We start from the raw sequence: 19,346 nt of genomic DNA on the forward strand, positions 1-19,346 counted from the left end.
ACTAGGAAATGAAAGAGTTCGTCTAAACCACACAATGGGCAACCTAATTTGGTGTCGAATTCGTTATCTAGATATTCGAACCTAAAACTCCTCACTTCCAAATGAAAAAAAATACCACCAGACCGTAATAAGTAGTAACTTTTTTAAAATTAGGAGAAAAACATGCTTTACAGAGTAACTTTCTGAAAAGTATCAAAATAACGAGAGTCGATGAACACTTCTCCGAACCCTTTTTCAGGGAAAAGGAAGGGAAGGAATGAAAGTAAAAGAACACTCCTTAAACCAAGAATCTGTATCGTAAACTCTTGCTACATCTGGCCTCGTAGGCAACAGAACACTCTTTTTCCACTTAAGGGGAGGAAAATACAGTTCTACAATGGTGCCATCGGAACCACGAAAATGAAAAGACAAATAGAGAACACAATGAGATGATTGTAACCAATTTTGTATGGCAATAACTATTCTCAGGAAACCGGAACAATTCTGGTGGAGGCAGGGACTCATAAGCGAATGTTGCTTGGTCGGCCTGCTTGCTGTCCCAGCTACTTGAAACGAGCAAGTTCGCCAGCAAAACTCTGAATCTCTATACCACGAAGTGATGTCGAAATGGGAGCAGGAAACACTCGAGCATTAGTAACCATTTATCTGAGGCCTTGGAGTTGGGCCCATCAGCCGAGAAAAAGGCTGTGCCCGGCCAGGAATGCCCTTTTGGCCGGCAAATCGATCAGCTAATTTTGGATCGGAGACTGATCTGGAAAATGCTTGGGCAAGCTCAAGAGCTGAAGCCGCTTTCCCATGCTGCAGGCCAACAGCATCAGGGGAAGATGGTTTTGGCTGTTCAGGCTTCCGCCAGGTCTCTGGTGATGGCGGCCTCTCCGACTGTTGCTGCGGTCTCTCAGGCTCTCTATTGTTCCTCCTACTGTCATTACGCCAGTTCTTCTGCATATCGATTCTCTCAACATCCACCCGATTATCCCTCCTATCAAATTTCTTTCCAGTCCTCTGATCAAAAGGATGATTCTCAGCTTTCTCACTGTGGCGAGAAGGATTTGCGTGCACAGGAACTCTATCAGGCCTGGCAACTTGATGTTCAACCCTTCAAACAACAGTTATTTGTTCGTAAGTAAAATACCCAAATTTCCAAACTTATATAATAGAAAATTTCTGAGATAGAAAATAAGTCGCTACTTGTCAGAATGCTGAGCTGTGTCTGGATTGGTGATCACAACATCATCAACCCCTCGCTCCTTCAAAACCTGATATACAAACAGAACAGGTTTCAGGAATGGGACATGAAACCACCACCAGCATTAAATCAAGACAATAGTACTATTAGGCAATGGTCATGACCAAATGGAACTGAAATATCAAATCTTGGATTAAAAAACTCACCAGTTCTCGTGGGCGAGCACCACCAAATAATGCAACTCTGCATCAATCACGGATTTCATTTGATGTTACTTGCAAGTATCAATGTAGAGACCCAACACCAAAACAAATAGTGCATATTCTATTGCAAATGACACCAAGAAGTAAGAGTGGAAGGGTAACGTTTCTGTCATGCTACAAATTCAATCAATGCTTCTCTAATAGCTGCTGGACTCCAAACGCAAATTGCTTAAGCAGAATAGTGCGAGAGGAGGTGGGGGTTCAGGGATAGTAGATTTAGGCTCAAATATTCATGTAACCAAAAAACAAAACAGAATTACTAGACTCTGAGAGCAACAATAGTGGCACATCTTCATCTAGAAGTCAAGAAAATAAAACATATATAAGACAATATTGACTTCATTTGCAAATTCTGTGGAACAAAAGTGGAAAACAAGATTTTAAATTTCTCCCTTAATAAAAATATATACTGTATCCAGAAATTGTACGTAACATAACCAACCCATGGGATTGAATGGCCTCAAATCAAGCCAACCTTTTTTGGAGCAACAACCGTGAAAATATATTTACTTCTATGAAGGAAAAAGTGTAATCAAAGCAGGGTATATGACAAGATAGTGGTTAACTAAACAAGCAAATTGAAACAATTTTACTTTTTATTCCGGCCGAGAATTTCATTTAGTTTTTAATTGTTGGGCTAAATATCATAATTTCCATATAACAGAACCAGAAAGGGGCCGAAGGCCCTATGCCTACTACAAGAAAAAAATGGCAATAGGACCAGAAATACGACCCAAATTCGAGAAAGTCTCAAAACTATCCAACTCGTCCAAAATATGCTCAAATTTCAGACAAAGACGAATTGAACTACCCAAGCTCCCAGACCTCAAACCAAATTCCCAGCCCAAAATTAACAACTAAAACCTTTTAAATTAACATAGTGATGCACCATACTAAAATCGCCATCAAGCCTCCAATTATTTTGAGCAGATAATTTTTTTAATTGTTATGGAGATAAGATCTCTACTGTTTCACAAATATTTAAGACACCGCATTCATCCTCCAAATTTTTACCAAGAAAAGGGATAGACTAGAAAGGAAACCACAATCAAAAGCATTGCATACCTGTCTCTTTTGGCATTTAGTTCCAAATGTTCAGGAGGCTGAGATCGGGGCTTTAAATTCAATTTTAGACGGTCCACCGCCAGTTTACCACCATCAGAGCCTGCCGAACCAGGTTTTGGAGCATTCATATATCCATACGCTTCATTGACAGTTTCCACCTGGACGGACTCGGTCACCCTCTGGGACTCCTATAATCAACCAAACAATGAGAAGTTAGTGCATTCAGTGCAAGGTGGAACCCCATAGATCCAAGAATCTCTATAACACACTTTGATAACCATGTCAATACCTGTGCATTAACAACTGGAGCTTCCAAACCCTCCAGTGGCTTTGTTCTTGGAAGTAACTTCAACTTGGGTCGCTCTACAGGTTCTGAAGACGCTGCGGCCTGCACTTCAGCCTGGCCAAATTTTCCATCAGATGGAGCAGGTTGAACCCTGTTGTTATAAACAGTTGGCCTCCTTTCTCTAAGATCTGAATTAATTGGAGCCCTAGAACTCTCGTAATCAGGTAGCTGAACACCATCATGAATTTGAAGACCCCTTTCTGCGTGTCTTGCCAAGGCTGCATCATTATATTCCTTTTCAACAATCACATCTGGCCTCTTGTAAGTATCACTACCAGAACCCTTGGAATGCAATCCACTCTCTGTTTCGGGAGATCTAACAACCTCGATATTTGTCTGGTAATTGATTGAAGGCTTTGATTGCCATCTACCCGAGGACACCTTATCGAGTGCACTGGCATGGGCCAACTTTTGAACAGCACTTTGTCCAGACCAAGAAGATTGCACCGGCTCAGATATACCCGCCATCTCCTTCCTCATTGCCCATGCATTTGGATAAGCCCCACCAACACCACGCCCGCCATTGCCACCTGAGCTCTGCGAATTACCTCCAACATGAGCTGTCTCGCTAGCCCTCTCTGAGTAAGAACTCACGGCCACACTCGGTGATTTCGGTGCTGAAGCCCACCCCTGCACGCCGGATGACACCCCTGCAGATACAAACGCCTGCTTGGGCTCGGCACGGGTCAGGGGAACCCGAATGCTATCATCGCTGATGGTCCGGCGTGGCATCGACCCACCATCAAGTGGCTTGCGCTCGTCCTCATCAAAATTCCGGCCAATGTGCACGGAGTGAGTGAGAAACGGAGTCTTGTCATCGAAATGCCTCGTGGCTGGAGACGTGTGGGGCCGAGAACGATGATCGGCCCGCCCCGTAGGATTTCCCCACGCGGTGGGTCGGTCGTAAGTTGAACGATCCGTAGGCCTAACAACTCTGCAGACCAAAAAAATCCAAAATTGGTGCGAAAATCAACTAGGGTTTTTCAATCCATCGCTCTAGGGCGAAAATCAAAGCAATTACAAAACCCAGATCCAAAAATTGGAGATTTACAGATATGAATAAAAAGCAATAGGCTTTTTCAATTCCATAATTTCCCATAACCATAAAACAAAATATATAAAAATCAGGGAAAAGGGTAAACAAGACTTACACCCCAGGAGCAGAAGGGAGAGGGAGATCAGAGGGAATCGAACCGCCATGGAAGTCCTTGAGCGTCATGGTATTCCCACTCACTTTCTTCTTCGACATCTTTCTCTCCCCTTCCTCTCTCTCTCTCTACTTTCTCTCTCAAGATCTTCCCTTTGATTCAATTTGTAGATTTTGATAGGGAGGTTGGGATTGACGAGGACAGAGATTGGATTGGAGGAGAAGAAGCAGAGGGAAAAAGCTTGGGAACTTTGAAAGATCGCCTCTCTGCTTCTCTCGGAAGAACTATTTCTCGCTTATTAGAACTCCTTCACCGCTTGCGTTCTTTCCTTCCCGTCCGTAGTGCTCGTTGGGCTCTCTATTTGATGATGATAGTGTCTTTCCCTGATGCTGGTCCTGGCCGTCCGATCATTGACCGACCTATGAAATCTACTATAAGATATTCCCTCTTTTTTTTTTTTCTTTTTTTTTCCCTCAAAATGTTTTTAAAATACATGATAAATTACATAAAACTACCTCAACTATAAGTTGAACTACAATATCATACCACATGTTTTAAAAATAACAATGTCATACCTCTATCAATTTCTCTGTTAATTTTTCTATTAAATACTGGAGTGGCATGAACCCACATCCTACGCAAGTAGATAAAAATATTAATTAAATATTAATAAATTATTTTACTATTTTTATTTAAAAACATGTGGGACCCACCCTTTCTATCTCCCCTCTCTCACATCTGATCTCTCTCATCTCCCTCTTATCTCTCTCACATCCATTCTTCACCTTCAACTTCATCCATTCTCTAGATTTCGGTGCTTAAAGCCCCCACTCATTACAAACTCACAATTTAACGATTCAAACCATAACCCCTAAATTTCTCTAATTCTTAATTTCATTTTTGATTGATTAATCGTTGCGGAAGAAGAGATGTCAGCCCTGGCTTGTTGCGGGGACGCTGTTGTGGCACCTCCCGCGTCGCCGTTCTCAAGCGTACCTCCGACGACCATCACCGCCGCTAACAATTCCCATTGGTCCCTGTCCCTCTCATCCGACCTCTACCGAATCGACGCCTGGGGCGGACCCTACTTCATCGTCAATTCCTCCGACAACGTTGTCGTCCATCCTCAGAGGAAGGCGACTCTGCCACACTAGGAGATGGATCTGCTGAAGATTGTGAAGAAGGTTTCGAGGCGCCTTTGATCTGCTCAAGAACCAACTTGAGTCAGTCTAGGGCACATTCGATCTGCGCAATCTGGTCCCAAGACTACGGCTCCCACTACCAGGGCATGTACCCAGTGAAATGCAACCAGGACCGACTCGTAGTGGAGGACATTGTCAAGTTTGGATCGTCGTTCCGGTTCGGACTGGAAACCGGGCCCAAGCTGGAGCTCGGATGTGAGAGATAGGAGAGTGGTGAATTTTTTTTCTCTTTGCCGATTTGAATGTCTAGAGGATGTGTGTGTGAGAGAGAGAGAGAGAAGAGGGAGCTTGGATGTATGAGAGAGATGAGGGAGAGATCGGATGAAATCATGAGAGGGAGAGAAAGGGGAGAAAGAATGGATGTGAGAGAGATAGGAGAGAGAGATGAGAGAGATTGGATGTGAGAAAGGGGAGGGAAATGGGTTGTTGTAATTATGGAAGGAATGAGACGGCGGTGCGGTTGAATAAGAAGTCGGATGAAGAAAACCCAGAAAAAGGGAGAGAGAGAGATCGGATGTGAGAGAGGGGAGAGAGATAAGGGGTGGGTCCCACATGTTTTTAAATAAAAATATTAAAATAATTTATCTTTAATTTATTAATATTTAATTAATATTTTTATCCACTTGGTTAGGGAGTATGTCCCGCCTCAAGTCACGTCAGCATTTAACAGAAAAATTAACAGATAAATTGACGGAGATATGATATTGTCACAAATTCAGAAGATGAGGTATGACATGGTCATTTTTAAAACATGAGGTATGAGATTGTAGTTCGATAGTTTTATGTAATTTACCCTAAAATATAAAGAAAAACTAATTAAAAGGGCTTGAAAACTTTGAGTTTTAACGATAAAAACAAAATAAAAGGTAAAATAAATAGTACCATGTTTGACTTTTTAATGTAAAAATGTGATTTTTCGTTAAAGTAAATAGTACCGTGGGTTTTTCGTTAAAACTCCCAAAATATAAATAGTAAATTTTATTTAAATATACAAACAAGACAACTAAACTAATGAAGTTTGAGAGATGCTAAAGTTGTAAACAGTTTACATTGGTTGGGCCCGTTATGGCGCGAGCACGGCATGCGGCTCTGGCCCATAATGTTACACTTACCGTCGAATTGTATCATTACTCTAATAGATGCGGTTCCACTAACACATATGGGTCAGGATGACATTTTAAGATTAGTATGACTTAATATTAGTTATATTTATCTTCATAACATGTTGAAATAAGTTTTTTCAAATTTTAAAATAATTAAAGTTTGTTTTAATTAAGTCTGTATGTTTAGTGACCTAGCCCAACACAGCTTAGTTTTCATGGGCTAGGATCACAAGCGGGATTGGCCTTAATGTTCTATTAAATGGGTTGCCCCAAGCACAATTTATTTATTAAGTGGGCCAACCCTAACACTACCCAAGCCTACTTGGGCTGACTTTAAATGAGTCGGGCCAGATTAGCCTGTTTGACATCACTAATCCCCACATAGAAGAATGCAAGCATTATCCTATATAGGGTGAACTGCCGATTTAGTCCTTAAATTATCACCCAAGTGAAAATTAGGTCCCTGAATTATTTTTTCAGAAAAATAGGTCCCTAAACTCATTATAAACAGCCAATTTCATCCTTGTCGTTACATTTTAAGTTTTTCCATCTAATTTTCTGTTAACTTAGCATGTGACTTGCACATGACATGTAAAAGGGTAAAATCATCATTTGGGTGAAAGGAGAGACAACGCTGCTTCATCCACAATTTCATCCTTACCCTTTTTCATATATCACCAGGACTCTTTCAAGAGAAACGAGAGACAGCGCTGCTTCGTTCCTTGGCTTCTCTTGGCTTCTCTTACGATTTTGAAACTTTTGTTGAAAAAATTCTCAAACAGAGACAAATCTTGACGAATTTTCAACGTTGGTTGAACGAAGAGATGTCTTTCCAACTCAGAGATGGTGGGGAGCCTCCACGTTACAGTAAGAGTACTTAATTTGGTTCATCAAATGAATTTTTATTATGTGCTTAATTTGGTTCAATAAAAAATCAAGTTATGTTGTTTATTTCTATGTTTGCAGAGATTCCCTCATTGTACTAGGTTTTAGGGATTTTAATACTCTCAAATTAGGTTTTTTTTTTTCTTTTTCTTTTATGTCGAATTGGGTGGTCCTGATGAATTAAATTGGTGTTTGTGTGGTCCTATTGTTTTCATACTTGAATGCGCTGGTTTTTATTCGACAAAAAAAAATTGAATTTTTAGGTTTGCGGTTGAATTTTGGGATTTGGGGTTTTGCTGACTTAGGGGATTTGTGGTATTTAACTCTCCTTTTACTGACTATGCAGCTGCAACAGACTTATTCTCCCTTGAAATTCACCATGGGGGTTATTTAGTGGATGGCTTTTACTTGGGGGAAAAAATGCATTGGAAGGACAATATTAGTAGAGATTGTATAACCATGTGGGACTTATGGGAGCTAGTAGAGTATCTTGGGTACAATAAAGAGACCACAAAGTTCTTTTATAAGAAGAAAAGGAAATGATGGGTTCCTATTACTTGTGATGCAGATTACTTTCAATGTGCAAAATGTGTAACCAAAAGAAGCATAGTAGTGATTTACCTCACAGATAAGTCACAAGAAGTGCAGAATATAGAGATTCAAGCATCATTGCAAAATGCTATAACTGATATCAATGTAGAAGATGTTATTCTGATTGAGGGTTCACATGTTGCTCAAGAACCTGGTTATGTAGACCTTGAAGGAGAGTATGTTGCAGATGATGAGTGTGATGAAGAGGATGATAGAGAAGAATATGTAGTTAATGGTGGCGCCTTGGTGGATGCTGAGTTAGAAGTTGATGATGTTGTTGATGAAGCAGAAGAACCTGATGAAGATGATGAAGATTTCAGGGACAGTGATTATGAGCAAAGTGAGGATGAAGATGACAATAAGTTTCACAAATTTGTTGTACCAGAAGATACCGAAGAGCAGTATAAAGAACCAGGTGAGGAGGAAACATATGAGTATGATACCGAGGAGTTTGATAGTCTGCATGGGTCTGAATCTGAGCAAGAAAATAAGTTGAAATTGTCGAAAAGTTTAGAGGCCCCAAGATTTAAACAATATAATAGAGATCATGACTTAAGAGATCCAAAACTTTGCTTGGGCTTAGAATTTCCTACTGTTGGAGAGTGTAGAGAAGCTTTAAGGTACTATGCAAATGGTTGTGCAAGGATGGTTAGATTTGAGAAAAATGACACTGTTAGAGTTAAGATGGTCTGTAATGGTGAATCTGAAGAAGGACCTTGTCCTTGGAAGGTGTATGCAAGCAGAGTTAAAAGAGGGCCGACTTTTAGGATTAAGACATTCATTGAATGTCATACTTGTGGTAGAGAGGAAAAGGCAAAGTTTGCAACTTCAAGTTGGTTGGCTGAAAGGTTTGATGAGGATCTTAGGAGAAATCCTAACATGTCTGTTCCATATTTCATGGAAATGGTGAGAAAGCACTACAACATTGATGTGACTAAGGATCAAGTTTACAAAGCTAAGTCATTTGCTGCTACAAAAATACAAGGAAGCATTGAGGAGCAGTATGGTAAATTATGGGATTATTGTCATGAGGTCAAGGTTCAAAATCCAGGGAGTACGGTGCTAGTGAAGACAAAATTGAGGGGTGATGATCCTGTTTTTGAGAGGATGTATATATGCTATGATGCTTGCAGGAAGGGATTCATAGAAGGGTGTAGGACTATGGTTGGGTTTGATGGCTGCCACATCAAGGGAAACCATCCAGGTCAACTTCTTAGTGCTATTGGGATTGATGCTAATAATGGCATGTTCCCAATAGCATTTGGTATAGTTGAAATTGAGAATAAAGAGACCTGGACTTGGTTTCTTGATATTTTTTTCAAAGATGTTGGCATACTTAATGGAAATGGATGGATATTTATTACAGACAAGCTGAAGGGCTTGGGACTAGCTATTAAGAACTTAATGCCTGATGCAGAGCATAGACATTGTATTAGGCACCTTCATAGCAATTTCAGGTCAGATGGTCATGGTAGTTTGGCACTTAAACAAAGGCTAGGGGCTGCAGCTAGGGCCACTACTATTCCTACATGGCAAGGAGAGATGGATAAGATCTTGGTGCTATCTGAAAGTGCATATGACTGGTTGGTAAAAAGGCCAGCTAAAAATTGGAGTAGGTCACACTTCTCCATTGGTTCTAAGTGTGATATTTTGCTAAATAATTTGTGTGAGTGCTTCAATTCTAAAATTCTAGAAGCAAGGGACAAGCCCATATTGATAATGCTACAAAGAATTCATAGTTACTTGATGTTGAGAATGGCAAGAAAAAGAGAAGAGAAATGGCATCGAAGGGTTGGACCTAAAATTGTTAAGATTTTGGAAAAGATTGCTCAAGAGAGTGGATCATGCATTGCTCAAAATGCTGGGGGAGGCAAGTTTCAGGTGACACACATGTATGGGGCGCAATATGCAGTGGATTTAAATAGACACTCATGTTCATGCAGAAAATGGGACCTATGTGGTATTCCTTGTTGTCATGCCATGGCTGCAATTACTAGACAACAGAGGAGTCCAATCGACTATGTGAACCCAGCATACAAAAGAGAGGCATATGACAAAGCTTATGGGAATTTTATCTCCCCAATGCCTGGCCAAGATTTGTGGGAAAAAACTGGTAATAGACCCATTAAGCCTCCTTATTACCAAAAGCAAACTGGAAGACCAAAAAAGAGTAGGAATAAAGAGCAAGATGAGATACTAAAAGGTGCTACTAAATTGAAGAGGTATGATATAATCATGCACTGCTCAGTTTGTGGCTCAGATGCACATAATTTTTCCAAATGTCCTCTAAAACGAGGAGAAGGTAGCAACAATGGACAAGTAAGTATTTAATATTGTAAACCATGTATTTCTTCCATTGATATATTTAACTAATGGAAACAATAAATTCTTACATGCAGGGAAAAGGTAGAGCTAGAAGGACAAGGGGAAGGGTATGATTTTTTTGTAGTATACTTGCAATCAATTTGATTTTGAAATGAGAGAAATTAATTACATGAGGTGTTTGTGAATATCTTTTTTTAATTTTTTTTCATTTGGTACAGCCCACAAGTGCTAATCCAAGGCAACCATCAGAGACAAATACAACCTCTAATGATGCATCCCAAACTAGACCATTGAGGAAGGCCAAGTTACAAGTTGTAAGCACATCTTCTTCTTCTTCTTCTTCTTCTTTTTTTCTCTTTTCATGAAATTGAATAAGTGATATTAATATTCAATGTGCATGGAAGTAAGAATATATGTTTGATATTTGCATATAGGGTCGTAGAGAAAGTTTAGTTAAAAGAGGAGGCCATGTTGCCCAGACTACAAGGACTATAAGTGAAGGGGGATCCCAGCACCAATCTGTGATGCATCCAAGAGGAAGCGAAGCAGTGCTACAAGGCCAATCAGTTATAACTGGAGAACCAAGAAGGTTCAAATCTGCAGTGAAAAGAGCAAGGACTTGGAGACCATGAATGTTCAGATGTTGTGTTTTGTAAAAGACAATTAATGACTTGTTTTGTAGAAGGCAGATAATGACAAAGTAAACACTGCCTAGGACTTAAGAAAGGCAGTTCATGACTTGCTTTGCTTGCCTAACCTTGTTTTGTTATGTTATTGGCATGATGTGGAATTGGTGCCTTAGATTTTATTTTTGGATCGAAAATAGAGAAATTATGGTATAGAATTATTTTAATGAAATTTGTTGTTGAGAGTTGAAATTATTTTCATGAAATTTGCTTTGGGATGGCCAAATCGAAAGCCCTTAATGTTTGTATAAGATTCCCAGCTTAAAAAATTGCAAATTAGGCTTTATAAATTTCAAAATTTGGGAAATTTTGAGCGGGAAAACAGAGGAGATGGATGTTTCTCTTGGTTGTGTTTCATGAGCAATGAAATGACGATTTTATCCTTCAAATTGTGTCATGTGCAAGTCACATGACCTAAGTTAACAGAAAATTGGATGGAAAAACTTGAAATCTAACTGCAATGATGAAATTGGCTATTTGTAATGAGTATAGGGACCTATTTTTCTGAAAACATAATTCAGGAACCTAATTTTCACTGAGGTGATAATTCAAGGACTAAATCGGCAGTTCACCCTCCTATATATATATTAGGTAAGTTAGTTTTTGATCATCCTCCCCGTATCCTGAATATCAATTTGTTAAGGGGGTGTGATATCCACACACCTCTTTTTACTTATCTCACACATTTTTTATTTTCAGCCGTCGGATCGGATGAATTGAAGAAGATCAACGGACATAAATTAACAAGGGGTGTTTGAGAAGTAAAAATGGGTGTGTGGATAGCACACCCCTTTGTTAAATGTATTTTGCTTAGTTAGATCTAGTCCTTGGATTTTAGTCATAAAAATTAATTATGCTGAATTCTAATTAGAGAAAAAAAAATTAGATGATAAAATCATATTTCCAGTAAATTAAATTATAGCCAAAATTCTTAAATCCTAGCCCTTTTGCGATTTGCATGTATGCAAAACTTTGAGAATGCTCTTCAATCATGGTATTTAATATAAAATGAAAAGAATGCCTCCATCAATGAGATTTTTATGAGAATATCTCCGTTTATATGGTATTCATCCAAAAGCAGAATAAATTAAAATCACAGTCCACATCCCATGAACATGATTTTCAGTCCTTTTGTGGTGTGTATATATAATTAAGAGTATTTTGTTAAAGCGATTATGAACATGTTTAGCAAAAAAAAAAAAAGGTTATAAGTGTTTTAAGGTGAAGCACATAAAGTTTTATTTTCAAAAAATTATTGCATTTTTATTAAGCTAATGCGCTGTGTAACAATGTGATTGTCGCTCCCAAAAATTTAAATAATGTGGCTAATTAGTAAATGTGATAATAATAATTAGATTCTAATTTAAATAGATTTGCAATCTATTAGAGAGCCATTCACAATTAGACACCAAACTTACCCCTTATGTACGTCCACCATTAAACGACCACACATTCTTCCTCTTTAAAACGACGTCAAAAAATAAAAAACTTGCTGAGCTTTCGTCTTCGTACTCCAACCACTCACTCACCCATCGGCACGCCGTGGTTTTGCGGGTCGTTTGATCAAACAATGGAGTCGAAGTCGATCACGTGGGATTTGGTGATCGGCATTGCGACGGGGTTCGCATTAGGATTGTTGGTGGGAATGGTGGCGCTCTGCTGGGCCAGAATCCGTGGGAGGAGGTGTAGGCGCATACAATCACAGAAGTCCATTTCAGCCCAGAAAGAGACGGCGGCAGCCGCAGTCGCAGGCAAGGGAGTGAGTAACGGTGGTGCTGACTCCTCCAGCAGCACCATCACCGTCTCCGAGCTCTCGAAGTTCGGGCAGGACTCCCCTAGAAATTCGGAGTGGAACAACATGCCCATGTGGCTGGAGGGACTCCGGCGGAAGAGCCTCGCGTCCGCTTGCGGTATTCCCAAGTATTCTTTTAGGTATGTATGTTTGTAAACGCGTATATTCTGTATGTATTCTGAATTTTTGTATGTCTGGTTATTTACGGAAGTGGGTCCTGAATTTGCACGCATGTTTCACTTTGGTCCTTCAATTAAGTTTTTCTTTATCATTTATTTTAAAAGCACACTCCAATTGCGTCACGTGTCTCAATATTAAGTTGACACGTTAGAAATGGCTACTGGCACAACGGGGTGGTGCTTTACTGCACCGCGAGAAATTTTTCAATGTGACAATCACACGAGGTGGTACACCACGTGTTCCTATATAAATAGTGGGTTATGTGTGTTAAAAAGTTAATAACTTAAAAATTAAAATTTTCCACCACTTACATAAAAACACGTGATGTACCATTCGTATTCTCGTCATAACTAAAAAATTCTCCGTGTGAGGCAATTTTAAACCATAGAATTTGATGGACATTATTCAACATGTACAAATATGAGAAAAATATGCCATAATAATTTAGTATTACACTCGCCACCACCTATGAGATTTGTCATCTATGAGATTTATCAGAAGCCAATCTCACAATTTACCTTTTATTTGTGGAAAATTATTTATCAGATTTTTTTTTTGTTTGTTTTGGCAGAGATATACAGGAGGCAACTTATAACTTTGCAACAATGATTGGGCAAGGAGCTTTTGGACCGGTTTACAAAGCCCAAATGAGCACTGGTGACACTTTTGCCGTCAAAGTTCTTGCTTCAAATTCCACCCAAGGCCAGAGCGAGTTTTTGAGTGAGGTAAATTCATACATTCATAACACAAAGATACTGATGGGATGCATTGGTGTAATATGCATCGGTGTTTGAATGGTTATATTAAGCCGTTAAAATCCAACCATGTAAATCTAGCAGTCAAATATATCGGCGTATTCATACTTCGATTAATTGCATTGTAAAATCTTCTAACATTCATTACGCATGTGCATATATGTGCGTGCAGGTTCTGTTACTTGGAAGACTACATCACAAGAACCTTGTCAACTTGGTCGGATATATTGCAGAAGTTGAGCAACATATGCTTCTTTATAAGTACATGAGCAACGGCAGTCTGTTTTCTCATTTGCATGGTAACAACTCTCACAAAACCCTAGATTTTTCATCCCGCAACGCGCCAGTTTATTTGATTTCCTAACACCAATAGACACATCTTTTATCGTTTAGAGCCTCTTGAATAATTTCAAGAAATATGTGCAAGTATAACCGATGGGACACTAAGCATGTAATAACTGTACATAAACCTGAGTTTAGTGCTCATTTGGTTTAGTACCGATCCTTCACCTTACGGTTATAATTTTAATTAAAAGTTTGTAACCAGCTTTATTGTTCATATCTCGATAATATTTTAGTTTTGTTCGACACCAAGGAAACTCAATTTAAGATTCATCTGTTTGGAAATGCAGATGAGAACCATAAGCCATTGAGCTGGGATTTGAGAGTTAACATAGCTCTTGACATTGCGAGGGGATTGGAATACCTGCATTATGGGGTTTGCTTTTCATATCAGTTTCCTGCAAGTCAACACCACTGATTTGGAACTGCCTACTTAAGTACTTATCCATCTCCATTCTCCTTCTTATTACAGGCCGTTCCTCCTGTTGTGCATCGCGACATCAAGTCTTCGAACATACTGCTGGATCGATTGATGAGGGCTAGGGTATGCGACTCGCGCAGAACATTTTTGGTTTCTGAAATCTCTCCTGTTTTTGGTAGTGTGCCGATGAGGGTAATTACTCTTAACAATTAAACAGGTTGCTGATTTCGGGCTTTCAAGACAAGAAAAGAATGAAACTCGTTCGTCAAATATCAGGGGGACATTGGGATATGTCGATCCTGAGTATGTGTTGACGAAGATGTATACGAAGAAATGCGATGTTTATAGTTTTGGAGTGCTGCTATTTGAACTTATTACAGGCAGGAATCCGCAGCAGGGTCTCATGGAATATGTGGAACTTGTAAGAATTCTCTCTCCTTTTCAAAAACTAGAAGTAACGGTATAAGATTCGCATTGTATGACTATTCATGCCGATTTCTAGGCTGCTATCGACACGGAGGATAAACTGCGGTGGCAAGAGATTGTGGATCCCCGCCTTGATGGAAAATTCAACGCAGAACAACTCTCTAACGTTTCTGATCTTGCGTCCAAATGCGTGAGTAGTGTCTCCAGTAACCGGCCTTCGTTGAGGGACATTGTACAGACATTATCGTTGATTTTGACGACGATGCATAACATGGGGAACCACACGCATTGCTCAACTCCTGCAACTGAAGAAACTTTCATTGAAATAGATCTGCTGGAGAATGAAGATGTTTTGATTGAACGTTGAGGGGGACAAGTTGTTACCAAACTCATAACCTCAAGTCTTGGAATTGTACATCGAACTTGTTCATTATTCTTCTTCGTCTTTTATTTTGTTTTCGCTTTCAATCCACTTACTTCGTGATTTTAATTTTCGTTGTTAATTACTTTGAGATTTTATTTTCTTTTCGGAGAACAATCATGTAGATTAACTTTATCGTTCCACATAAGTAAACATGTCGTAATTACTCGGTGGGAGCACCTTTTCCATAGTGCAGGATTGAAAAGGGAAAACACAAGTTTGCCAGTATAAGGGGAACCACATGTATTTGATACATCATCATTCGACGGTCAGAGATGATACTTGTACACCATTCTTGTTGTTCAGCAGAAAAGCAAGCATCTAATTCTCATCAGAAAGCAACAAGAAGCCGCTGTTACTTTGTTGTTGCTGCTCGATTTTATTACCGTTTGCCAAACTCAGCAAATTAACAAAGAACGTATGGTAAGCCAGACGATAGATAGATGGCTAGCTAGCTAGAAACACGCGGATTAGACACATGTTGTGATCCATATAACAGGAGGATCATAAGCCAGCGAGACTCAGTTTTTCTAGTTCTGCAGCAACCCCTTGGCCTTGAAGTACTCCACAGTTTGGTCATATATTTCTTCGATGCCATACTTAAAATCGAACCCCTCCTTGATAAGCTTCTCCGAAGAGATGATCAATTTGGCCTTGGACGGAAAATCTCCAAACCTGCAATTGCAACGGAGAATGAGAAAACCATCCAAAATTGTACACTAGCCAGTTGAGCTGGTGGTCTAAACCCTTTGAACAATCAATGCAACTTGCCTACTTAAAGTTCCAAACCTTAATCAGAATCTTCTTGGTAGAAGTACTAGTACTTAAAACTATGGAACAAAAAAAAACTTGGAGTAGAAAAATCTAAACACACTACTCATCATCAAAAACAGGAATTAAGAAATCTAGGTTTTCGAATACTAGGATTACGGGCTTACTCAGTGGGGACTTTGTACTGGGGGTATCTTTTGTTGAGGAACCGAGCAAGCTCAGGAACGCTGGTGTTGGCAGCACAGCAAATGTACCGACCAGAAGCAGATTCTTTCTCAGCCAAAAATATATGCGCCCGGCAGACATCCTCCACATGTGAAATGGATATCGAACCTGATAGCATTTGCATACCTTTCAAGGCCATATTTATGAGGAAATCATTTCCTGTAAAACAGTAAGAGATACCATCAGAACACCATGTGTATCGGAGATATAGTGCAAGTAGTAGTTCATCGTTCTAGTTTCCGGCTTCAAACCTGTGATTAAAGACATGGCAAGGCCGATACTGCTGGGGACGTCTGGAGTGAGAGAAGGACCAGCCATAAGAGAAGGGATCACAGTGATGAGATCAATATTGTTCTCTTCGGCGAATTTCCAAGCTGTCTTCTCAGCTAGTGTCTTGGAGGCAGGGTACCCCTGAAAAGTTGAGAAATTTGAGAAAAAAACTCTCGTTTAATCAGTGTTGCTTTCCTAGGCGAATTTCTAAACAATAGCCCCATTGTCTTAGCTTGAGCATTACATACAGAAGATAAAAGATTAGACACAAAGGATTTGGTGATTTACCCAAGTGGGTGGCTTTACAGTAGTCAAGAACTCCAAATCACTCCAATCTTTTTCGTCCATGACCAAACCTGTTCCCTCAAGTGTATTGATCGAAACTGTAGCAGCTGATGATGTCAAAACAACACGCTTAACTGTTTTGGCCTTCACACACGATTTCAGAACGTTTAGTACCCCTTGGATTGCCGGTTTGATCATGTCGTTCTGCTCATTGACAATGACATTATTAGCACAATACTTAAGCTACATGAGCTCTACAGAATGCAACATTTAATCAAGAAATTATCATAAATCCGTACCTCCGGGTCCTCTGAGGCAAAGTTGACAGGGGTTGCAACATGGAAAACAAGATCACAACCTGCTATCGGAGCATCGAAGCTCCCTTCATCAGTCAGATCTCCTGCTAAAATCTCTAGCTCACCCAACTCTTGTAGTGATGTGAGGTGGGAGACCTTCTTGTGATTGTCTGCACCCAATTGTATCAAAAAATGAAAACCAATTCATGGCCAGCACAGTAAAACAAGAATTTTACTGATACCAAAGTTCAGATTGTTCTCAAAATTTACTGATAACCTACAAAATTACCTAGGCCTCTTTGTAGTCCAACAGTAAATTCAGATCGGTAATTAGATCATTCTGGGAACTTTTACCTTATCTTGTTACTGATACCTCTAGCCTAATGGTCATATTGGAGTCAGTAATTACATCACAAGTACGGCGTTTTGAAGTTTGAATTCTTTTTGTTTAGAAACGAGAGAAAAGAAAAAAAAATTAGTGTGACGGTACTAAAATGAAGCTAGGTCATAGCTACACAGAACAGCTTAAACAGGAGGACTGAAAGTGGGGCAGCAGCCTGTACTGAAAGTAGTTTAAAATAGAGAATTTTAACGAAAAGCTTTCGATACTGTTTATTTTAACGAAAAATCATATTTTTACATTAAAAAATTAATCATAGTACTATTTATTTTAACTTTATTTTGTCTTATTTTGTCTTTATCGTTAAAACTTAAAATTTTCAAACTCGTTCCATTAGTTTCCTTTTAAAATATCGTCCGAGAAAAAAAGGGGAAGAGGGAGTCTGACCTGGGTCTCTGACGGTGGTTCTGACGGCGTAGCCCTTCTGGAGCAGCAGCTTGACCAGCAGAGACGCCACGAACCCGGTGCCGCCGACGACGCAAGCCGTCTTCTTTGAGATGGGTTGTTGGGTGGCCATGGCTTCCACTTCCTCTATCAAAGTTTGAACTGGAAAGGTGGCTGGGAATTATGGGACTGGTGTTTTCTGTTTTGTGTACTGGGGGCTTTACTGGTTAAATAGACCGCGGAGGCGTTGTCGCTGTTGTTGCAGAAGTTCATTTAATCCGATCGGAAGAGGAAGAAGGTGAGCACGTGACGATCTAGGCACCACCAACAATTTTGGTCCTTCCGTCGTAAATACCGCCCCAGGTCAAAGGAGTTTTTTTTTTTTGTTTTTTGGTGAAGAGGTCAAAGGAGTTTTTCGACATAACATACGGGAGAACCTACAGGTCAACGGAACATGGAAACAGTGAATGGTCACGTCCCAGGCTAAACACTGTCGGTGACTCGGTCGTTTATGAGGGATTTTTCACCGGTACAGTAATTATACAAATTATGAAATATATGTATTAAAAAATTAATAACTTAAACAATAAAATTTTTCATCACTTATTTAAAAATACGTGACGTATCATTCATGTTCGAATCATAATAAAAAATTTCTAATCGTTTGTCCATCTTCCAGGTTGAGATGAACTAACATTCTGAAACGTGCAATCACACTAGTAGGCCATCTTCCACTCAAAGCACCTACCCCAAAAGGGAAGGTGAAATAACATTTGTATACTTTTTTTCTCTTAAGAAAAAATATAATTATATTTTACATTTTTTAAATTCAGAATGATTAACAAAATGTCAGAGTTTCATTTTTCTTGTATTGAACTTAAAAAGTATTGAAATTGTATTAATTTATGTTTTTGATTTGATTGATTGTATAATATTTTATTAAATTGATAACATAATGAGCTTAAAACTCTTGAAGCATTTTTAAATGAGATATAAAAACTAGCAGCACCAATATTTTTCAATTGAAAAGTCAAATTTGATGTAATATGACATAGATTGTTAAACCTCACCTTTGTTGCCAAATTGACAGTAGCTTCAATTTTTTTTAATTAATTATAAATGAATTTTGTTGATGCACAAAATTGGTGAGGATTTTGGTACAACATAAAGTGTCAAGTTTGTGACTTTCGCTAGATTGCTCCGGTCACTAGTGTAGATAAGTATGTAAATGGATAGAGAGAGGGAAGCAAACACAAGATGTACGTGGTTCACCAAGATTGGATACATCCACGGAATAGAGGAGTTCTCATTAATTGTGAAGGGTTTACACAAGTACATAGGTTCAAGCTCTACTTTAGTGAGTGCTAGTGAATGATTTAGTACAAATGACATTAGGAAATATTGTGAGAGAATGATCCCCTTTTATAGAAGAGGGTCTCTAGCTTTATTTTGACTTTGACACATGCCATGTTGTGATTGGTCTCTGATGTTGACACGTGTCGCGCTATGATTGGCCTATAATGTCGACACGTGTTGCGATGTGATTGGTCTTCTGGTTGGAGGGAAACCTTGTGGATC

The 19,346-nt window shown here is 39.3% G+C and overlaps 4 protein-coding genes across 5 annotated transcripts; 2 read left to right on the forward strand and 2 right to left on the reverse strand.

Annotated features, from left to right (window-relative positions):
- Positions 1-257: 257 nt before the first annotated feature.
- On the reverse strand, positions 258-4,794 carry LOC103434635 (uncharacterized). Its single transcript, XM_008372989.4, has 6 exons — positions 4,012-4,794; positions 2,804-3,794; positions 2,515-2,702; positions 1,393-1,429; positions 1,189-1,256; positions 258-1,096 (listed from the first exon to the last, which is right to left on the reverse strand). Exons 1-6 carry the CDS (start codon positions 4,107-4,109, stop codon positions 631-633), a joined length of 1,848 nt encoding a protein of 615 aa, XP_008371211.2. The 5' UTR covers positions 4,110-4,794; the 3' UTR covers positions 258-630.
- A 1,945-nt stretch (positions 4,795-6,739) lies between these two features.
- LOC108169768 (uncharacterized) lies at positions 6,740-11,363 on the forward strand. The gene is made up of 5 exons (XM_070821527.1): positions 6,740-7,180; positions 7,545-10,108; positions 10,189-10,221; positions 10,333-10,428; positions 10,549-11,363. Exons 2-5 carry the CDS (start codon positions 8,435-8,437, stop codon positions 10,744-10,746), a joined length of 2,001 nt encoding a protein of 666 aa, XP_070677628.1. The 5' UTR covers positions 6,740-7,180; positions 7,545-8,434; the 3' UTR covers positions 10,747-11,363.
- Positions 11,364-12,193: 830 nt separating this feature from the next.
- Positions 12,194-15,303, forward strand: LOC103434636 (calcium/calmodulin-regulated receptor-like kinase 1). The gene is made up of 7 exons (XM_008372992.4): positions 12,194-12,732; positions 13,344-13,497; positions 13,700-13,826; positions 14,160-14,245; positions 14,342-14,413; positions 14,508-14,711; positions 14,793-15,303. The coding sequence occupies exons 1-7, from the start codon at positions 12,371-12,373 to the stop codon at positions 15,081-15,083; spliced, it is 1,296 nt and encodes a 431-aa protein (XP_008371214.2). The 5' UTR covers positions 12,194-12,370; the 3' UTR covers positions 15,084-15,303.
- A 159-nt stretch (positions 15,304-15,462) lies between these two features.
- Positions 15,463-18,118, reverse strand: LOC103434638 (anthocyanidin reductase). 2 transcript variants are annotated; one of them, XM_008372994.4, is made up of 6 exons: positions 17,772-18,118; positions 16,988-17,154; positions 16,692-16,892; positions 16,385-16,544; positions 16,029-16,292; positions 15,463-15,985 (listed from the first exon to the last, which is right to left on the reverse strand). In XM_008372994.4, exons 1-5 carry the CDS (start codon positions 17,899-17,901, stop codon positions 16,072-16,074), a joined length of 879 nt encoding a protein of 292 aa, XP_008371216.2. In that variant the 5' UTR covers positions 17,902-18,118; the 3' UTR covers positions 15,463-15,985; positions 16,029-16,071.
- Between the last annotated feature and the right edge of the window lie 1,228 nt (positions 18,119-19,346).

This window comes from Malus domestica, chromosome 05 (genome assembly GCF_042453785.1).
Source record: "Malus domestica chromosome 05, GDT2T_hap1".
NCBI classification, from domain to species: domain Eukaryota; kingdom Viridiplantae; phylum Streptophyta; class Magnoliopsida; order Rosales; family Rosaceae; genus Malus; species Malus domestica.

Excerpts from the sequence above, each read along its gene's own strand:
- LOC103434635 (XM_008372989.4), bottom strand. The coding sequence starts at position 4,109 with ATGTCGAAGAAGAAAGTGAGTGGGAATACCATGACGCTCAAGGACTTC. Across the intron at positions 2,703-2,803 it reads CTCCAGTTGTTAATGCACAG|GAGTCCCAGAGGGTGACCGA; the intron begins GTATTGACATGG and ends GGTTGATTATAG. Across the intron at positions 1,430-2,514 it reads CTAAATGCCAAAAGAGACAG|AGTTGCATTATTTGGTGGTG; the intron begins GTATGCAATGCT and ends TGATTGATGCAG.
- LOC108169768 (XM_070821527.1), top strand. The coding sequence starts at position 8,435 with ATGGTTAGATTTGAGAAAAATGACACTGTTAGAGTTAAGATGGTCTGT. Across the intron at positions 10,109-10,188 it reads AAGGTAGCAACAATGGACAA|GGAAAAGGTAGAGCTAGAAG; the intron begins GTAAGTATTTAA and ends TCTTACATGCAG. Across the intron at positions 10,429-10,548 it reads GGAAGGCCAAGTTACAAGTT|GGTCGTAGAGAAAGTTTAGT; the intron begins GTAAGCACATCT and ends ATTTGCATATAG.
- LOC103434636 (XM_008372992.4), top strand. The coding sequence starts at position 12,371 with ATGGAGTCGAAGTCGATCACGTGGGATTTGGTGATCGGCATTGCGACG. Across the intron at positions 12,733-13,343 it reads ATTCCCAAGTATTCTTTTAG|AGATATACAGGAGGCAACTT; the intron begins GTATGTATGTTT and ends TTGTTTTGGCAG. Across the intron at positions 13,498-13,699 it reads AGAGCGAGTTTTTGAGTGAG|GTTCTGTTACTTGGAAGACT; the intron begins GTAAATTCATAC and ends ATGTGCGTGCAG.
- LOC103434638 (XM_008372994.4), bottom strand. The coding sequence starts at position 17,901 with ATGGCCACCCAACAACCCATCTCAAAGAAGACGGCTTGCGTCGTCGGC. Across the intron at positions 17,155-17,771 it reads AACCACCGTCAGAGACCCAG|ACAATCACAAGAAGGTCTCC; the intron begins GTCAGACTCCCT and ends AATTGGGTGCAG. Across the intron at positions 16,893-16,987 it reads TTGCCTCAGAGGACCCGGAG|AACGACATGATCAAACCGGC; the intron begins GTACGGATTTAT and ends GTCAATGAGCAG.